The 20,502-nt window shown below is 36.1% G+C and overlaps 2 protein-coding genes and 1 non-coding gene across 4 annotated transcripts in view; 2 read left to right on the forward strand and 1 right to left on the reverse strand.

The window, feature by feature from the left end:
• LOC138705581 (facilitated trehalose transporter Tret1-like) overlaps nt 1-9,124 on the forward strand; it is a 69,579-nt gene extending 60,455 nt beyond the window's left edge. Inside the window, exons 10-12 of the mRNA XM_069834184.1 lie at nt 624-1,043; nt 3,507-3,763; nt 7,023-9,124. Of these exons, the coding sequence (XP_069690285.1) occupies nt 624-1,043; nt 3,507-3,763; nt 7,023-7,260 (915 nt within the window). The 3' untranslated portion in view covers nt 7,261-9,124. The remainder of the gene's footprint in view (nt 1-623; nt 1,044-3,506; nt 3,764-7,022) is intronic.
• TRNAN-AUU (transfer RNA asparagine (anticodon AUU)) lies at nt 2,717-2,788 on the reverse strand. The gene has a single exon. It is a non-coding gene; the product is annotated as a tRNA-Asn (tRNA).
• A 7,412-nt stretch (nt 9,125-16,536) lies between the features above and the next one.
• Nucleotides 16,537-20,502, forward strand: part of LOC138705948 (facilitated trehalose transporter Tret1-2 homolog) — a 37,926-nt gene continuing 33,960 nt past the window's right edge. For both annotated transcript variants that reach the window (XM_069834757.1, XM_069834758.1), the window contains exons 1-2: nt 16,537-16,778; nt 20,269-20,350. In XM_069834757.1, coding sequence (XP_069690858.1) covers nt 20,279-20,350 — 72 coding nt within the window. In that variant the 5' untranslated portion in view covers nt 16,537-16,778; nt 20,269-20,278. The remainder of the gene's footprint in view (nt 16,779-20,268; nt 20,351-20,502) is intronic.

Genomic DNA, 20,502 nt, shown 5'->3' on the forward strand with positions numbered 1-20,502 from the left:
TCCAAATGTTCCTCTTCGACCTCACCTTTCTTTCCCTACTCCACTTCCTTTTCTTCCTCTCAACTATCCTCCCTTCTTTCTCTGTCTCTCTGCTCCCTTTTTTCCTGCTACTTCTCATTCTCCTCCTCTTTTCCTTAATTCTTCATTCATCTCTGTGCTTTTCCTCCTCTTTTCTACTCTTCCTTCTTCTCTCTCATCTCCATCATCCTCTTCTTTCTCCTGCCTTCCTTTCTTCTCTCTTTCAGTTTTTCATTGCTAGTTTTCTTTCTTTTGTTCCTTCTCTTTTCCATTCTTCCTTCTCCTTTTGTTTTTCATATTCATCTCTCTATTTTCTCTCTTTCTTCTTCTCTTCCCTCACGTCTTTCATCTTCTGTTTCCTCTCTTTGTGCTCTTTTATTCCTCTTTTCCTTCTTTTCTGTCCTTCACCTTTTTTTCATCTTACTCATTGTCTTTCTTTTCCTTTTCTAGTCTTACGTCTCTCTTTTTTTTTTTTTTTTTTTAATTTCATGGATTGAAGGAAGTAAATTCAATTAACTCGTGTAAATAGTAAATAAGAAAACGGAAGAAAGTATTAAGGGCCTACTGTGTATTATGCGATGTAGGTTTTATGTATAATTCAATAGATTCCTGAATCTCCAATATGGCTGATTGCGCAAGACAGGAAAAACGACGCAGAAGCCGCTTTGTGCTGGCTGCGGGGATGGGTCGAGCCAAGTGCCGTGCGTAAGGAGCTGGAGGATCTACTGTGTTACCACGAGAACGTGACGCTTAAGTCTGCGGCATACGCATCCAAATCCACGCAGCTGCAGACACTCGGCAGCCCAGAGGTTCTGGTTGTCACTCCACATCACAGGCGGAGAAGTAAGTGGTCGCGATCGATTGCACTGATACGTCTTCTCCAGGAGCCAGAAACTCGCCGTCCGATGGTGCTGACACTTGTCTTCTTCACATTCTCCAGCATGGGAGGGATGATATCCGTCAAGCCCTTCTTGGTGGAGGTTCTCCATCGGTTTCATTCTCCGATGGATCCGAAGTGGAGTTCGGTAAGTTATGCCATCATAAACAGAGCTCTCTACCTGTAGGGATACTTCAGATAGAAACTCTTAAATTGTTAGCGTTATTGAAATGTGTGAAAGTAACTGAAGGGTCTCACCGTTGGAGGATATTATATGAGAGCCACAACTCTATATTACGTTTAAAGTAAGACTCAGGCACTAAAAACAGATGTCTGCATTTGAGTAGCCTTGCATCAGGCTGTAGAAGCACATATGCATTGCATCCCACCTCATAAAAATATCGTATATAATTTAATTTGTAGATTAAAAATAATTATTGATTTTGCACTATTTATGCATACTTTTCTTTTATGGAATTACTGTACTGTTTATATTTAACGTTAAAATTTGCTTTAGAAACAAAGTAGAGTACAGATAGGCCTGCATTTAAATGTCCTTCCATAGACCAGGATTCACAATGTGATTATCATAAATTACTGTCATTGGATGATTGGCAATGAGTGTAGTGGCATTATTCTTCATAGATTATGCATAAATACACCATTCGGCAAATAAGGGGTAAAAATTGAGGGAACATATTTAGGCCTAATTCAGTTTATTACCTGCTAATCTTAGTAATCTATTTTTCTTTTTGTACAATCCACACTCTGATTTTTACACGTAAAGAGGGACTAAATATCTCATCTTGGAAAGTTCCTTAAAATTTTCTACGAGTTTCTCCGCTAGGATCGCGTGCTACATGTCTCATTATTCAAGACTTTACCTCACTTTCACAACGTGAATACACAGCTATACGAGTAAGACTTGGTATTATGAATCAATCATTGCGAAAAGGGATCGTCTACAGTTTTTCACATTTTACAGAAGAAGGTAAAATGTGATTTACTTCTGAATTGGTGCAGAAACAATTTTTAAATTTTCATTCTTTTATCCACATATAGCCTAAGCCCTTCTTTAATTAACGATAACTCAGCCATACTGGTTTCAGTTTTATACATCAAGGGACAAAATTAAACATTCTTTTCCCGAGATGATGCTTTCTCTCAACAATAAGATATTTGTTCAGAAAACTAAAAATAACGTTTAATGTTCTTATTCAGGGGCATACGCAAGGGGGTTAACGGATTTGAACCCCCCTCTTTGAACTTAAAAAATAATTCGATTTGAGTATTTTTTATCCGTAATCGTTTTCCCTTCTCTAATTTTACACTGTCAGAGTAACAAAATTTACATCGATATAAGGCATATCGGTAGTCGTCCTACTCCTACTTCAATATTATCTTTGTGCTTTGTGCTCCGGTACGTTCAAATATAACAATGCTTCCTTTATTATAGAGAGACCCACCGCCTGGTACGCACCTTGTAATAAAATAAAGCCAACACAATATCAAATTTAACTTGTGAAACACACTGAAAAGGTCGTTTTGACAGTTCTGCAGTGCAGATGTTAAATATTGTGCATTTTCGATTTTAGACTCATTTTAAGAGACATATTCACCCATTCGTTAGTTTGAGGTCTGACTTTATTGTAAAACGTTCCTTTAAAGTTTTGTGCATTTGACAGTTCATATTTTTAATATAAATATCTAGTTTCCTCATGAGTGGTGCCTTCTTGGTATCACTTCAAATCTGTCTTCCGACAGTTGACTAAACAAAACAATAAACATACCGTAATGTGAATAATTTCAAGGGAAAATTTGTTCCGGGGCCGGGTATCGATCCCGGGACCTCTGGTTGAATGTACCAGCGCTCTACCACTGAGCTACCCGGGAACTCCACCCGACACCGTCTCAACCTTTCCCTTTATATCCACACAACTCGCGTGGGCTGACGAAACGCCAGAGACGTTGTGGGTCTCTGGCGTTTCGTCAGCCCACGCGAGTTGTGTGGATATAAAGGGAAAGGTTGAGACGGTGTCGGGTGGAGCTCCCGGGTAGCTCAGTGGTAGAGCGCTGGTACGTTCAACCAGAGGTCCCGGGATCAATACCCGGCCCCGGAACAATTTTTCCCTTGAAATTATTCAAATCTGCTTTACAGGGAGCTTCACCTGAAAGACTACATTTGCATACCGTAATGTAACAATAATAATAATATTAATTATATGCAAAATTTAAAATACCGTTAATTAAACTGTAAACAATTTGGCAATATTCTACGTATGCCTCTCTTCTTATTGATGTATTTTACAAGAAGCTCGACTTTTTACAAGCTTTCCATGCTAAGGATTTCAGCGCCATTTAAAATCCATCCTCATCGGTCGAGTTTGAACTCCCAAACCTCACAAAAAACGACCAGCATGGTAACTACCATACACAAATAAATAGAGTAACTACGTCTAGGCGTAAGTACAGCTCGGAACGCAAGACCTGAGTCAAACTTTAGTACGTGCAATAGAACCAAATTGACATCTCTGTGTTTGGCTCAGGTTTTTTCTTCCCAATTAGGTCTATAAAAGGAAGCGTTGAACGATGTCTGGGATTGAACTTTCAGGTGATCGTGGCTGCAGCGGGATTCCTGGGCAGTGTGTTTACAATCTGTGTCGTGAGTACCCTGGGCAAGAGGAAGTTGGGGCTCTCCAGCACGGCCGTCTGTACCTTGTGCTGCTTCTTCCTCGGCCTTTATGCGCTCCTGGCTGTGGAGCCTGTCCTCACGTGGGTGCCCGTCACGCTCTTCGTGGTGTTCCACTTCGCTACCACCATACAGGTGCAGTTGCCCTGGCTCCTGATCGCAGAGGCTTTCCCTTTTCGGTAAGAATTTTGAGTACCCAGATTATTTGTAGGCCTAAGACAATTTCAATTTTCATGTAGAAGTTGTGAGACTATTGTTTAATTTATGAGTACCATGAGTTTCGGCAAGTATGACTAGCAACCGAAATTTAAAACAAGTGAGAGGCGATTCGTAGTATCTCTATAATTGAGTGAATCGTTTCTGCTGTTTGTGATGTGAACATGTTTGTGATTGTAAGGTAGGTTGAGATTTAAAATAACAATTTTCATAGTTTTGTATTTCTGTCTTTATACTCCTCTCATTCAAATTTAACAAATCAGTGCCTTCTCATTAGCCTAATTACTTCATAATTGCTTCCTCATTCCAAGAGCCCTAATCTCGAGACAACACAACAATTGAGCCGTTCAGAGCAGAAGTGGTGTACGTCAAAAATGGGTGATGAGGATTAAAGTAAAAATTCTGTATAATACAGCATAAAGTAGCAAATAATATTCAATTTACTTGAACTATTAGTAGTCAGTGGATAGCAAGAAGGACATATTAATTGCTACTTTGCGCTATATTTTACAGATTTTTTGTTTTAAACCTCATTATCCAGTTTTGACTTACACCACTTTTTCTCTGAACGGCTCAATTGATAGTCGAAATCATTAAAATTTCAATATGACGCGAATGAGTTGTTTGAAACTGCAATAAATAAATCATTAAAGCGAACTGCATTCATGAAAATAAATACAACAGTTAAGTACCTTAGAATAAAACGATGTTTTCTTTAATTGGCTTATTTTACGACGCTTTATCAATTGCGATGGTTATCTAGCGTCTGAGTGAAATAAATGTGATAACTCCAGTGAAATAATATTCGGGGTCCAGCGCCGAAGATTACTCAGCATTTGCTCTTTAATGGTTTGACGGGGGAAAAAAAAAACAAAAAACAAAAACAAAACAAAACAAAACAAAAAAAACGGAATAAACCTTAACCAGGTATCTCGTCCTTAAAAGGATTTGAACACAGTTCCACTCCTTTGACGGTCAGACATGATAACCGTTACCCCACAGCGGCAGACTAAACGTTGTTAAATTAACTATTTCTGTCTTTATACTCCCCGAATGTATCAATCAACCCATTTGTATAGGAATATTGAATTCATTATGATGTCACACATTTCAGAACATGGGAGTGGTAGTAGAAATAAGAAGAATTAAAGTGTGTAAGATTTGCTGATGATATGGTGTTGTTAGCAGAAGAGGAGATGATACTAAGGTATATGCTACTGAAGCTAAATGAGAGCTGTAAGCAGTATGGGATGAAGATAAATGCAAAGAAGATGAAGATCATGATCAAAGGAAGAAAAATAAAGAAGGTAAACTTGCAAATTCTAAATGAAGAAGTAGAGCAAATGGACAGCTTCAAATACTGAGGATATACTACTATAAGCAGTAACATGAGTTGCTGCCAGGAAGTTAAAAGGAGATTAGAATGACAAAGGAAGCTTTTAATAGAAAAAGAAGCACCTTCTGAAGAAGAACTAAGGGAGAGACTAGTGAAGTGCTTTAAATGGAGTGTGGCATTATATAGGGTAGAAACATGCACATTACGACCAACTGAAGAGAAGCGAATAGACGCATTTGACATGTGGATCTGGAGAAGAATGGAGCGTGTGAAATGGACAAACAGAATAAGAAACGAAGCTGTGTTGGAAAGAGTGGGTGAAGAAAGAATGATGCTGAAACTGATCGGGAATAGGTAAAGGAATTGGAAAACTGCCTATTGAAGGATTCACTGAAAGGAATGGTGAACGGGGGAAGATTTCGGGGCAGAGGAAAGTATTAGATGATAGAGACGGCATTAAGATATATGGATCATATGCGGAGACTAAGAGGAAGGCAGAAATAGGAAAGATTGGAGAATGCTGGGTTTGCAATGAAAGACCCGCCCTTGGGCAGAACACTATCAATGAATGATGTCACATTCGTATCCCCTTTACGTTTTATAACGGCTGTCTCGTTCGAAAAAAGTAGTTTCAGTTATCCAAGAGTTACTGTAGTTAATGTCGTCACCGTATTAACAGAAAGTGTGACCAGATTTCTCGAGTATTAAGCGCATAAACGTATCGCGTTATTTTTTTGTCTTTACAGACAGAGGAATGAACATAATGTAATTATTCAGTGCTGAAGGTTGTGCAAGAACGTATAACATTCCTTACGCTATCTGATGAAAACAAGATTAAACAAGTGTAATAGCAATTTATCGGAAAACATGTATTTTAAAATAAAAAAATAAGAAGGTTAAATACTTACAAATGAAGTTATTCGGGAAAACTGATTAATACACTTTGTTATACAATAAAATAAATAAATTATTAATAATTAAAATTTAGTACGTCTATTCTAGAAAGAAACAGAAATTATGAAAGAAAAATTGGATACAACATATATTTAGAAGGGATGATACCAGAATCCTTCTATAGTAGATGAGCCAAGAACTGTCCTGTGACCTTATCATGTGCCGTGGCTATATCACCAATGGATATGGAGGGGGAAGATAAGTTTTAGTCTGAGATGAACTTCCTTGTCAATAAGATTCGTATAATATTAACCATCACTGAACAAACTCTCTTCGTGACAGCTCATTTTTTTCCCTTTTCGCACAGCTCACATGCCAGGTCTTGCCTCCTCATCTATACAAATGTTGAATTATCTAACCGGAGGAAGAAGAAAACTAGGACTACCTTTAAAACATGTAACTGACGATTTCATTTTGTGTGCCTTAACGAAACACCTGGTCTAAAATTGTGAAGGATGATGATCCTGGATACCTCGGGTTAAGTTAATTTCTTCAGAGGAGGTTCATACATGTATATTTGCTTAAGTTATAACTATTTTTCTGCAGGCGTTTTTAATTGGAGATTTAATAAATATAATTAAAAATTTCTCTGATGCGATGCATAAAAGAATCTACTTTTTAAAATACTCCTGGTATAATATGATAAAAGATAACTTTTATTACAACGTAGACATAGAGAGAGAGAGTCTTCTTCAGAAATAACTTCACACTGGAAAGCAGAAAAACAAAGACTCGTAAAAATGTAAAAATCAAGTCATTAAATCTTGTAGGGTAGAATTTCTATGGAAACCAAACAAATAAGAGCAAAGATTGGCTGTTTCTGACCTGTAGGCCTACATATTTTACGACGTATCTAGAAAACGGCAAATATGAATTTAACAAGTCAGTTCGCAACAATAAATTAATGCATGTGTTTCTTAAACTGTTTGCAGAGCGCGGGGTGTAGCGGACGGCGTGGCTGCAGCGGCCATGTACCTGGTGGGGTTTTTAGCCTCCAAGACGTACCTTGCCACCGAGCACGCTATGCACCTCTACGGATGTTTCTGGTTCTTCTGCGCCATCAACTGCGTCTGTTTTGTGTACCTATTCTTTCAACTGCCCGAGACGGAGGGCAAGTCCCTCGAGGAGATTGAGCGTCTGTTCGCCAGCAACAAACGACGCAGCAAATGAACAAATGACGGCACCGTCTTCCTGTCAAAAAGTGGTCTCAGTATTCTTCGAGAAGTCCCAGACCCAATGCACTGTCGAAAGTGACAATTCACTTGTAAATTTATCTCTTTCATTTCCAATTTTACTTTTAAAAACGAAGTCTTTACTTTCCAATTGAGGTGTAGGCCTATGCAACGGAGAAGATGCAGTTTAGATGCTGTGTACAGTATATGCAAGCCAAGATTCAAATTTCGAAGATAATACATATTTATACCATGGAAATGTAAAGATGTGTGATGTAAGTACACGCTTACAATTTGCCACAAAAATAAGAGTGTTTCACAAAAAAATTGAGTTGCCTTTTCAGTTTCTTTCACATTTTACTGTTTTATCCACGGTCATTGTATTGATACTATCTTATTAAAAAAATCTGATCAGCGTGTCTATGTCTCCAGTGCCTTCTTTACCTTATCCTCGGATCTTGGAGCTCACATAGCATTCCTAATTTCCCTTGCAAGGACGAGTTTTCGCGTACCATTTAATTGTTTCTCTTCTCATTTCAACATTTATCCCTTTTCCGTTGCATATCTGGCAGATTTTCACTGTAGCTGTCGATGACAAAACTAACCTATAAACTGTAATAGGTAATACTCGCAACTTTGTACAGAAACTGAATTATTGCGAAGCGCTTTAAACATAGGCCTATAGCGAGAAAATGTGTAAGTTTCGTGACATTCATTTTTTCTCATTCGTGGAATGCATATAATTTAATCTTCTTTTTTGTCGCTATATTTCTGACTCAAGAGCTATTGTGTTTAACTGGAACGGATGGCTATACTGAAAGCATGATCTATTAATCAAAGCTATCATTGTACGGTTCTTAAATGTCCTACTTCGTTGGTTTATAACTTATCTGAAGTTTATAACAGCGGTTAAATGTGCAATATTCGCATTCGGTTTTTCTGTCTTTAAGGTATTATCTACAGTGTATTGTTCAGTATATTCTACCATGATTTCATTACGACAAAGGAAAAATCTCAGTCTTCTTGAATGCATTTTTAATACCATCTCAAATATTTGCACATAACCTTATAATATGAAGTCTTTCCATTCGCGTGCATTGTTATTTAACTATTATTTCGTAATCAAATGAAAGGTTATGCAACTCGGCATATAACAGTTAAAATGAATTTTACAGATGCTACTGAAAACAGCTGCTGCTCAAAGTTCTGACATTAGTCATTTCTATCTACAATTGTGCAATATTACTAAACTCAGGTGGTTGGAAATGTCCCTTATTCAACAAGGCTATAATCCACTTCTAAGTACATTGGCGTTCTAAGATATATGACTTTCAATTTCATAATCGTGTAAGCAAACTTTATAACCACGGGAAAAGTCAAAACCAAAGAGATAAAAAATTGAAAAACTTTGAAAGAGTTCCGCTAGTTATCAATACGTGTTACCATTATAGGGGCGTTTAAGAACAGTCGGGGAAAATGATGATGTATATTACAGTCTATACAAAACTAGAAAGGTATTGACAGTTCTCCCTCGCACACGCGGAAAGGGAGCGACACACAGTGACCCTTTTTCGATATCTGGCCGCGCAAAGTACAAAAATTGAGTATCACATATTTTCATGTTTTATGGAGTTTTTAATTACTATAGTATCCAAGGATACGAGATTAGTTATAGTTATGCTTATTTGTGCAGCTCTTGTGTTGCAAAAGAAGTCAGAAGTATGGTGTTTCTTATCGCATCCCCGGCATCGATAACTGTGCTTGAAAGGACGAACTTTTTCGACGATGTTCATTGGTTACTAGTGAATATGGGAGACCAATGTGTGTGCTATATTTGTGATATTTTAAAAATCCCACAGAACTTACTATTGCTATTTTAATTTCTAGTTTTGAGTATTTTTACACCCGGAAATTTAGAATTGTCAACTATTGGTAAAATTTTTTCCAGAAGACTAAAGTCAATACCTTATTCTTTCTCCTATATAAAAACTAGCTGTTCTTTTTGCAACTTTGCCTTTTTTCAGGTTTTAGTTCTCTCAGAAGTGGTATTCCGGAACGATCTTTTTCATGTTTGGCGCGATACAGATGACAAAGCAGAAAGAAGTGATGAACTATGTAATTGTTTACTGTAAAATAATGATTTGAAAACTTACAGATAATCCGCTTTAAAGATACTGTTAAGATTTTTAATTTTGCTTAATTGTCACCGAATCCTGAATAAATTCCAGTCACAAAAAGAAGTGACTAGAGAGAAATTTGTTTTATATGAATAAAATATAGAAAAAGTTTCCATAAGTGGCTTGTCATTTAATGCTGAATGTGCTTTTGGTATCGTCAGATCGTGTAATAAGCAGTCTCACAAAGAAAATTCGAAAGAAAAGTGGACCTATAGTGAATGAAGTTTTAACACTGAATTACATTAAAGGGAAAATTAGTAGTGACAACTGTTCATTATTAGTGTAAATCATGTCATCTTTCCCATTACTTTATACTTGTAAAATTTTCATCACAATTTATAATAAAAAAACTAGCTATGTCATAATAGAAAACAATGAAATGATAAATATGTGGTACACCGCTCAAAATGAATGATTACAATACCACCTTCCTTAGAAGGACCACATAAGTAGCACATAGCTGCAGGAATGGCATGCTCCTCACTGCGACTGTAGAGGTAGACTGTAGAAGTTTAAATTGTTAAATGTTGTACAAAATGACTCAGTTTTTGTACAGTGTAGTAGCTTCTTTAATTTCAATTTAATTGTATTATAACGTTAATATAGGTAGATTACAGTAATAAAGTACAGTACAGTACTGTAAATTATTTACAGTAAAAATAAGCGTAAAAAGTGTTTTCCTCTATTTTTATGTTTGAGAAGATGTTTAATGATAATCTAACTTACATTTAACAAAATTTTTATATCCTCGCGGCTGTCCCTATTATTAGAGTTTTCAATTATCCGAGGTGGCCTCGGTCCACTTTACCTCTGATAATCGGAGTTCTACTGTATTACTATTATAGACCTTTGGGTTAATAAGTCATGAATATTTTTTGCTGCCGAATAAACAATTTGCATTTATTTACTTGTCTCTATTGTCACAAATGGTCTCCCACTGCACATATCCAAGAAAGTTCATATTGTCATCAACAGTGACCAAATATCGCTATCGTTGCTTGTCCAATGGTCGTTTTCCTTTTGAAATTTAAATTGTAGCTTGGTGAATTATGCATTGTTTTTATCTATATAGTACATATCCAATCCATTCTATCAATCTTGTTTTAATTTTAAACATGTTTAAGTAAATAATTAATTTCCTGATTTGAGCCTATACTGAATAGGCCTACCCTACAGTCAAGAAGGATCCGGGGAACTCGCCCCAATTTGTCACAGTTACCATTCGACACAGAATTACAATTCGTAACAATTATGATTCGTCACTCAATTACAATTCGTAACAGTTATAGCGAATTCACCGAAATTCGTCAACATTTCGCCATGTACCATAGACTATCTGCTTAATTATATTACATAATGCATTTGTAACTTTTTTTTCCCACAAATAATGTGTCGTGTTTTTATGTATTTTAACTCTTTCCTTTCCACAATAATGTATTGTGTCTGTAGTTTCTAAAACTTTCCAAATCCGAAGTATTTTCACTATTTCCTTCACCCTAAGCCCGCAGTCTTAGATACACATTACAGCAAGTACTTCCTCTATTCTTCAAAATAAATTTCAGAGAGGATCAAGTGAAGAAAATATCAAACTACCAAAAATGGACGTTTGCCAGTTTTACCAAGAGCCTGGAACTCTTGTTCAGCTCGGATTAAAATACATCGACTAGGCAGGGGTGACTAACAGAAGACTCGTTTCCATTTCAACCAAATCACTGTTTCACTTGCTATCTGACAAGCCTATCGTCCATTCATTGTTAAGCGAGAAAGGCAAGAAATTACTATGTTTGTTATAATCATGTTAGCGAGTCAGCATCATTTCCCTATTTTATATGAGTAGCATGTCAACAGCATATCCCACACTGCAAAATAATGCTTCTAATTCATTTCACAGCCATTTTAATTCCAGTTATTTACAGCTCAAACCGAAATGTTTTTCATTTTCTGAACGTATTAATGAAAGTTCATATTGACACGTATACAACAAACAACTCGACAATAATAATTAAAATATATAAATATATAAATTGCATAAAAAGGAGAGTTATTATTGCCATATTTTTCTCGTTAACCACCTGCGAATTTTTTGTTGTTGTTCACTTAACGATAACGGTATTTTAGTTTGACCGTTCAAGAAATAGTTTTTCCTTTTTTGGCTGGCTGCTCCAATTAGCCTATATTTATGCTTCCACCAAAAACAATTGATAATTTCGTTGTCACAGCTACTCGTCATCTCCACGTGGAGAAAGTTCCAGAGTTGAATGAAATAAGTTACATACTTTCGGTATCTAGTCTAATATAATGAGAAGTACAATGGGAGAGAAAAAAAAAGGGACAACATTGCTTTCTGCAAATTCCAACGAGTCTGCAGTTGTTATCGTTAGCATTTTTCTTTGATATACCTGCGGGTAAGGAGGAAAATTCGAAATCTATTGTTCAATAGAAGTGAATTTTCCATACATTATTATTTCGTGAGAGTAATGACAAAAATGAACTCTCCATAAATACTCAAAACATGCTGAATAGGATGGAGTTCATTTCTTCAAGTTGTTAAGTGACCTAGCCATATGACTGTGAATAATTTTATACTTCTGTTTTATGTGTGCATGGTATTTTGTATATGGTTATGAATAATTGTATAAGTCCACCGCTGTGAAATAACGGTTAGGACGTCTGAACTTGAAACTAGTGGGCCCGGGTTCAAATCCTGGTTGGGACAAGTTATCCGTGTCGAGTTTTTTCTATGATTTTCTCTCAACTCATTAAGACCAAATGCTGAATAACTTTCGGCGTTGGACCCTGGACTCATCTCGCTAGCATTATAATCTCCATCTCACTCAGACGCTAGATAACCATAGTAGTTGATAAAGCGTCGTAAAATAACCAATTAAAATAATGATTTTGTACATGTAGCCTATTTTATGTATGCAAGGAATTTCATACGTGGTCGAACCCGAAACAACATTCCTACCTAAGTTCAATAATTCTATATTTGTTCTCTGGTCGAATTAGATTGTACTCTTTTTCCTTTTGGTCGAACTGGAAGACTCCACAAAAAAAATTAACCATTAGAAGAAGACTGCTTATCACCAGGAGATAACTTTTGCTTTCAGAACCCAAAACGATCAACAAAATGAACATCATAGCCGAAATGTATACTAAAACCTTGCAATGTGAAAGATGGCTCCTGCATTTTGAACCAGATAGTGAAGAAAAATTTTTAATTTTTGCAACCGTTAGACATTTAAATGGATTATCAAGAAGTCATTAAACTTACTGGATAATGTATGGAACATATGAATCTTCGGCAAGAATCCTGCTATAGCTTTACACAATATATGTTAAAACATTCGAAATCAGTGGTTTCCTGTTATACTGATAGTGATGGAAAGAAAGCGCAGGAATTCTTATCAAACACTTTTTCGAGTTATCGAGGAGGAAGTATTACTTAGATTTCAACGTCAACTGTTTCCAAGACTCATATCAGTAGACTATGAATCAGCAGTTATTAATGTGATTAAGATTGAATTTCCAGAAGCCAATGAACTGAATATATTAGTCAGAAAACATCATCCGTCGTTATATTATTTATTTATGTTTTAATTTATTTATGTATTGATTTATTGGAATTGGAATTTTCAAGTTAAAGAAACAATAAAAAAATCTGTTCCTCCATTCACTGAGTCGCTTAAGAAACTTCTGCCCCAGCTACTAAAACTTACCCTAGTACAAACCCTAGAAATGCCGCACCTCTGTTATTATGACATTCTGTTAGGTGACCTAAGTTCTAAACTGTCAAGACAAGTTACAGCGAGTTCAGAATATGTGCGTCAGACACGTGTGCAACATCCGGCGATATGATCACATATCATCGTCCTTCGGAAGTATTTCGTGGCTCCGACTCAAAGAACATAAAATTCTAGACTCTTTCGAATTCTGCACACCTCAACACTAGATACCAAAATTTTTTGTACATTTCGTCTCGTTTCTCTTATCTAAACTCTGACCACGACGTAAATACCAGATCACTTATCTGTGACACGCTAAGTATACCTCTTCATGGAATATCTTATTACTCCTCATCTTTTACAGCAGTGATGTCAACGAGAGCGCAAACGTGCCTCAGCGCCCGTATGCGCTGCTCAGAACACGTAGGGCATGCAGGTACAAGTCACTGGTGAACACAAGGATTGTCACTCTCCCCCTTGTTTGTATGTTGATGATGTGCATCCATTTTGAACATGTCGTAGCAGATGTGTGACAATGGTTGATACTTTACGTTCCAGCTTGTTTAGTGATCCAGAACATCAGTATGGGCACCATCATTGTCGCGGCACAAAATGATGCGGCGCCATGTCCTGTGTGAAATTCCGCAGCAAAGACGGTGTGATTTCCCTGAATGCCATCCTAACAGCTTGCTTCAAATCTTCAGTTGTCTGGTATCGATGTTTCGAGACATGCTGCTTAATTATTTCCCACATGGAAATCACACCGCCTTTGCTGCGGAAAATTTCACACAGGACATGATGCCGCATCATTTTGTGCCGCGACAATGATGGTCCCATACTGATGTTCTGGATCACTAAACAAGCTGAAACGTGAAGTATCAACCATTGTCACACATCTGCTATGACATGTTCAAAATGAATGGATATCAACATACAAACAAGGGGGAGGGACAAGACTTTCGGACCTTACTGTACATTACACATTGACGAAGAAATCGTTCAGTAAGTTTCAGGCTGACTGGACGCTTGAGTTCTTATGGATTGAAAGATGAGGTGATGCTGTTTGTTTGGTATGTGGAAATTATTTAGTTACAAAGAGAAACAGTGTCAAACGCCTGAAATTATTAGTCGATCTACAGAATGATGTATTCACAGTTTGTCGTTTTTATTGACATTAAATGGTAGTAAATATATGTGTAGATGTATGTAGAGATTCATTCTCAATGCATTGCATTTACTTCACAGAATGAAGTACAAAGAAATGGATATGTTGCTAATAGCGTAGACTCGTTACATGTCAGTTACGAGTTGCAAGTCCAAAATTTATCGAATTCGACTTTTTACCTGACATGTTGTGTTTCACATAGACTACCATCCTGTAAAAAGAATATCCCAAGTCCGTGTCTAAGTCTGTGTTTTTTAATTATACAAGTATTTTATTTCAATAGGTATTCTTATATTGCAAGTCTGTAGCCTATAGTTTATTTGCTGTCCTGAAAAAAATTACTTCAATGGACTTGGGATGTTTGCCAATTCAGATCTTCCATTAGTAGTAGAAAGTACTGACTTCATCAATGATGCACTAGCAAAGACACTATATGATCGTAAATTTCTTCTCACATTTTGCAAAGCTATAAATTCTGATATAGGCTAATATATCCGGGGGCACGAAGATTTGCGGCACAATTTATTTCTATATTTGGCAGTACGTATGTGAGCAATTTTTCTCACTTGTAAACCTAAAAAACCAAGACTAAGATCAGGATTATCAGATGATAATATGCTCCCGATCTAAGAATGCTGGTATCGGCAAAAATAAAAAAATGCACTTCTGAATTAGACCAGAATTCAAAAATTTAAATTTGTTTCTAGAAGTGTGATTTTCATATAAGTACTTGATTATGTAATAATAACATAGCAATTAATTATATAGGTCTCATTATCTAAAACTATCTAAGTTACAGAGAATATACTATGTTTATTATTTGTTGTAGGCCTATTATTTCATTTTACCATCTGAAAAATGTCCTGTGATTTCTTTTCCTTTTTTATTAGATTAAAACAGAAACGCAGCGTTTATGATTATTCGATAACTATATAACAATTAACTAGATCCTAGTTATTATCTGAAACTCTATAAGTTGAGGAGAGTCTTTGTTTATTATTAAATTCTACTATTCTATAAAATTAATTGCATTTATTAGAGAGGTATAGTACATGCTGCAAAACATGCTTTGATTTCTTGTTGTCTTATATGAATGTAACACATTATCTATTGTTTAAAAGAAGTTTAATTCACCACGCAATAGTAGGCCAATAGAGTTCATTTTGCTCACTCCTTCTTGATCACCGCTATTGCCTGCAGAATAGATTCACTGCAACCACCCAGTGCTTCATAGCACGGAGAATCGAGTACGTGATTCTGACCTTGACATCCCTGTTTTATAGTCTCCACCTCGCGGCAATGGAATTCCTTGTCACAAAGTATTAGAGGCTGTAAGACACATAGCTTAAAGGATAATCTTCTTAGCAATTACTCTAATTATACTGACTTAAACGATCACTGACTACATGGTAACTCCTTTCTTTAGACATGCATTCTGATATCGCTACTATCTAACATTATTTGAAATACAGTATATTAACATTCCATGTATAGGTACGAGTAGTTTAATTCTGCTACACAGTTTGTATTTCATTGTTTAATTAATAGTTCATAGTAAAATCTATTTTACGTCATTTTTTTATAATGTTATGGTATTTTTCAGGATTTTTAGGTCATAAATGCATTATTTTATTGTATATTTTATTATAATAAAATTTATTGGTCATAAAAATCCTAGTCTTAGTCATAACGGAACAGAGCTACTAGAACTCCCTTTTTACTCTAAGTCTAAAGCTAGATAACAGCATGTCGGAAACCACTTTTCGGTGTCAGGGGTGTAAAAATGTTTATATCACTATCTCGAAATCGAATTTTTGCAACATCCCAAAACTTTCCCTTATCTACTACTTCCTATAATGAAGAATGAAACATATTGAAAACAAATACAAAACTGGAGAGCAGGTACTTAAATTAGAACGTACCGCAATGAGGACAGGCTATTCCTTTTATATATGAAATTCTTCGATTTTTAAATGTTTAAAAAACAATTCACTTGAATTTTATGGAAATGTATAGAATTCAGATAGTTTTCCTAGGAGTGTATCAATCTGTCTATCTCTTAGCACTTGAGGAAAGGGGTAAATAACTGAGATGCAGACGATAACCCTTAGACTTCTAGTGACGCTAGACCAGGAAAGTGTTACGACAATCTGGTTCATTACACTTATCTCCAGTTGAGAGGTCAGTAGGAGACGGATAACATCGGCATACGTCCGCACATCATCTGTCAGTTGAATCGCGAAATGAATTGTGAATAGATGTGAAAAGAAGCGACAGTTTCGTCAACGAGTTGCTAAGCTCTCGGATTGTCGAGTTAATCTTCTTGTTAGCTGGTGATTAAGTAGATAAAGACATTGTCAGACAAGGTGTTACGTTTCTCAGTTGCATTAAAATCTACGCTACTGCAGGTTGTAGGCCTATTCCAACACAGAGGTGAATCTCACTTTAGGTAAGTTTTCTAAAGAATCAGACATAGTTTGTGAAACTTGCGAGGCGTTAGGTGAGAATCATAGGTTTATATCGGACTTTCAGGAGTAATATATATATATATATATATATATATATATATATATATGTATATATATGTATATATATAATTTTAAGCTAATTTAAAACATTGATAAAGAAAAAATTTAATGTTTTTGGTTATATTGTTCTTATATACATAATAAGCACCGCCGTTCATTTATATGTCCACAAGCTTAAGTCTGGACTCGTGTTGCGGAATGTGCGCTGGTTCAGGTCTTCTAGGGGGAAAATTTTTCTCAGGCAATTTCGGCCGACCGATGTCCAACCGGTATCGTGATGAATTTGAGGGACTATGGTAGGTAGCAAAATCCTGTTCCACATACCAGCCATAACATTTGTGGAGGTCATCGTGCTAACCACACGGTACATCTGTACTAGTTTTTTTTTTATATTAGTAGGTTATTTTACGACGCTTTATCAGAATCTTGTCGCCCTGGGTAGCAGAGTTGGTACAGCGCTGGCCTTCTGTGCCCGAGGTTGCGGGTTCGATCCCGGCCCAGATCGATGGCATTTAAGTGTGCTTAAATGCGACAGGCTCATGTCACTAGATTTAGTGGCATGTAAAGGAACTCCTGCGGGACAAAATTCCGGCACACCGGCGACGCTTATATAACCTCTGCAGTTGCGAGCGTCGTTAAATAAACAATAATTTAAATTTTAAATTTTCAACATCTTAGGTTATTTAGCGTCTGAAATGAGATGAAGGTTATAATGCCGGTGAAATGAGTCCGGGGTCCAGCACCGAAAGTTAGCCAGCATTTGCTCATATTGGGTTGAGGGAAAACCCCGGAAAAAACTCAAACCAGATAACTTGCCCCGACCGGGAATCGAACCCGGGCCACCTGGTTTCGCGGCCAAACGCCCTGACCGTTACTCCACAGGTGTGGATCTGTACTAGTTGGATGATCATTTACCTCTGTTGCATGAGGGTGTGAGGTCAGGAGTCGACTGGTCGGATTTTTGGCCCTCTATGGGCTATTACGCCCAGGATTGTGTTAATTTATATAAGCTAATTTGATATTAATTACTGTATTTAATGCTATTAACTTCACTGTAGGTCTAGTAGAGAAATAACTTGATATTTAAATTATGTTAGACACATTTGTAAATGTCTGAATTTGTTAGTTCTGGTGTAAACTCTTATTTCCTCAAATAATTCTTCTAAAATTTATTTATGTCAAAATTGGACAAAACATTGCAGGACTACCTTGCGCCAGTAGTTTCTATAATTGATCTCAAACTTGTCAAAGTTCATTATCAATCTACGTCAGTAGATATGAAATATTGTAAATTAATCAATAACGGAAACTCTAGAAAATTCTCGTGTTTTCAGCATAAACTTTCCAGATTTCACATAAATTTACAAAATAGCTGTAGTGTATTAAAATATCACTTCCGTATAATAAACATGACAGTGGCATCTTAGATTCCAAGAGTTTGACGTTAAAATCACTTTTTAGGCGTATTTACGTAATAAAAATCAAATATAGCTTCTATCGCATTTCCTTCCATGACATCGTCATATATTTAAAAGCCATTTGTTATGGTATATGCTTTCTATTCTTCTTATTAGCTACACTACAATGTTAGTAATCATCTAACACAATTGATGGACTTTAATCTGCATTAAGAATAGGAATAGTAAGTTTTTTTAACTTGGAGATATCGTCATTATTTCTGGAGATTAGAGGCTGGAACATTTTATAGGCAAAGAAAAATAAGGCTTTAAAAAAGAGCAACGGATTTGCTCGATTTTACTCGCTATTAGAAGTATTCAAACGTTAATAAAATCTGTAATTTCAGATGGATTCTTCTAATACTTGGAGAAAGTGTTAAATTCAAGTTTCTACACCAGTATCTATCAAAGGTTTCGAGGCTCGACGCAATGAAACAAAATTGTGAACAATCATGGCAAAGGAAGCGTTTAGTAGAAAAAGGAGCATCTTCTGCAGACATGTGGAAAAATAACTAAGGAAGAGACTAGTGAAGTGCTTTGTATGGAGTGTGACATTGTAGGGGGTAGAAACATGAACATTGAGACGAACAAAGTCTAATCAGGACCCAACTGTAGTACATAAGAAGATTCTGCTCTGTCCATATAAACTTTAGTTACTGCAAACCCATACGCGCGTGAATCGCTCTGAGTACTCGGTATGGGTCAAGAATACGCAAGATAAATCGTAAAGGGACAGGTGTACACAATATTAAATTGCGAAAGTGATAAAAAAATGCTTACACTTTTTAAACCGATATTGAAATGGTGGACTAATGTGAAATTGTCAACATTTCAACCATAACAGTGCAGATAGATACACCCTATCCAATAAATTAGAGAATCGACCACATATAATAAATGAATGAAAGAAAGGAAAAATTGGAGGAGTAGCAATTAAAAAGTATGCGGTCGCGCGTCTATGAAAGGAAGTTTTAGCTGTGAGGAAGAATTTATGTGAATTCTAATCCTGTCGGCCACTTCTCTCACCTTGTTTTTCATCGTTCCATTGAAGAAACTAAAGATAATTTCAAGCGGAAAAAAACACAATGGACCTAAACAAATGTCTCTCATAAATGTCTCTAATTTACATCAGAAAATATGAAGAAGTGTCTCATGGTGCACTGTGCAATGAAATAAACAGTGTGTGTTTCTATTTCTTAATTTCTTGAATAGTTAAAAAAAACTGGTTTTTGTGTTATTTTGTCTATAAATAGGAGTATATAAACTTACAGTAAATTGTGCAATACAGCATATTACATTATACGAGTATTAGGAACAACCTTCCAAATATTCAGAAACTGTTATGAAAATTGCGAAAGTGTAGTTTCTGTGCAGTGCTTAAAATATCAAACTATGTTTAATAATCGGAAATAATTATTCTTGAGAACTTTCAAGCAATGGGAGCAATAAATATTATATAAGGATGGCTGATGAGTGAAATTAGTTAATATTTTCTATTTATAACAAGTTAGAACCCGGATAATGATGATGAAGATGATGATGATAGTTATAGAGTAATAATAATAATAATAATAATAATAATAATAATATTATTATTATTATTATTATTATTATTATTATTAATAGAATGGGCCGCGGCCCCCTGGTTGAGAATCACTACTCTAGACTCAACAATTTTGGTGTGACAGATAAGGGGCTCGTTTCAGATTTACAATCTCAAGCTGTGAGACTCCAATTACAAATCTGACCTATATCATAGCTGGTGCTTCCTCAGAGTTCTACTGTCAAATAGTTTCTTATACGAGTACTCCAGTTCTTAATTATAACCTCATCGACAGTGACTGAATCCTGCTATGGAGAAATTGTCTTCCAACAATTAATAATGGTACAGTAGGTAGGCCTATTGTCTATTGCGTCACTACATTGACTGAAATATGTGCTTTACTTGTTTCAGAGTATTCACTATGGAGGTGCCACTATCTGGAGAAAAGATGCAAACTCGTACAGTAAGCAGGTTTCGGGAAGTGCTGCCACAGGTATTTGTGTGCTATAAAAGAATCCATATTTACCTTGTACAGAAAAAAACGTTTTAAAATAGAGTTTGGATGTACATAAATAATGAGTCGATTCGAAACGTTGAGCTCTATCTCGTGAATAAAACAGTGTAGTGTAAACTATCGTAATCAAA

This window comes from Periplaneta americana, chromosome 9 (genome assembly GCF_040183065.1).
Source record: "Periplaneta americana isolate PAMFEO1 chromosome 9, P.americana_PAMFEO1_priV1, whole genome shotgun sequence".
NCBI classification, from domain to species: domain Eukaryota; kingdom Metazoa; phylum Arthropoda; class Insecta; order Blattodea; family Blattidae; genus Periplaneta; species Periplaneta americana.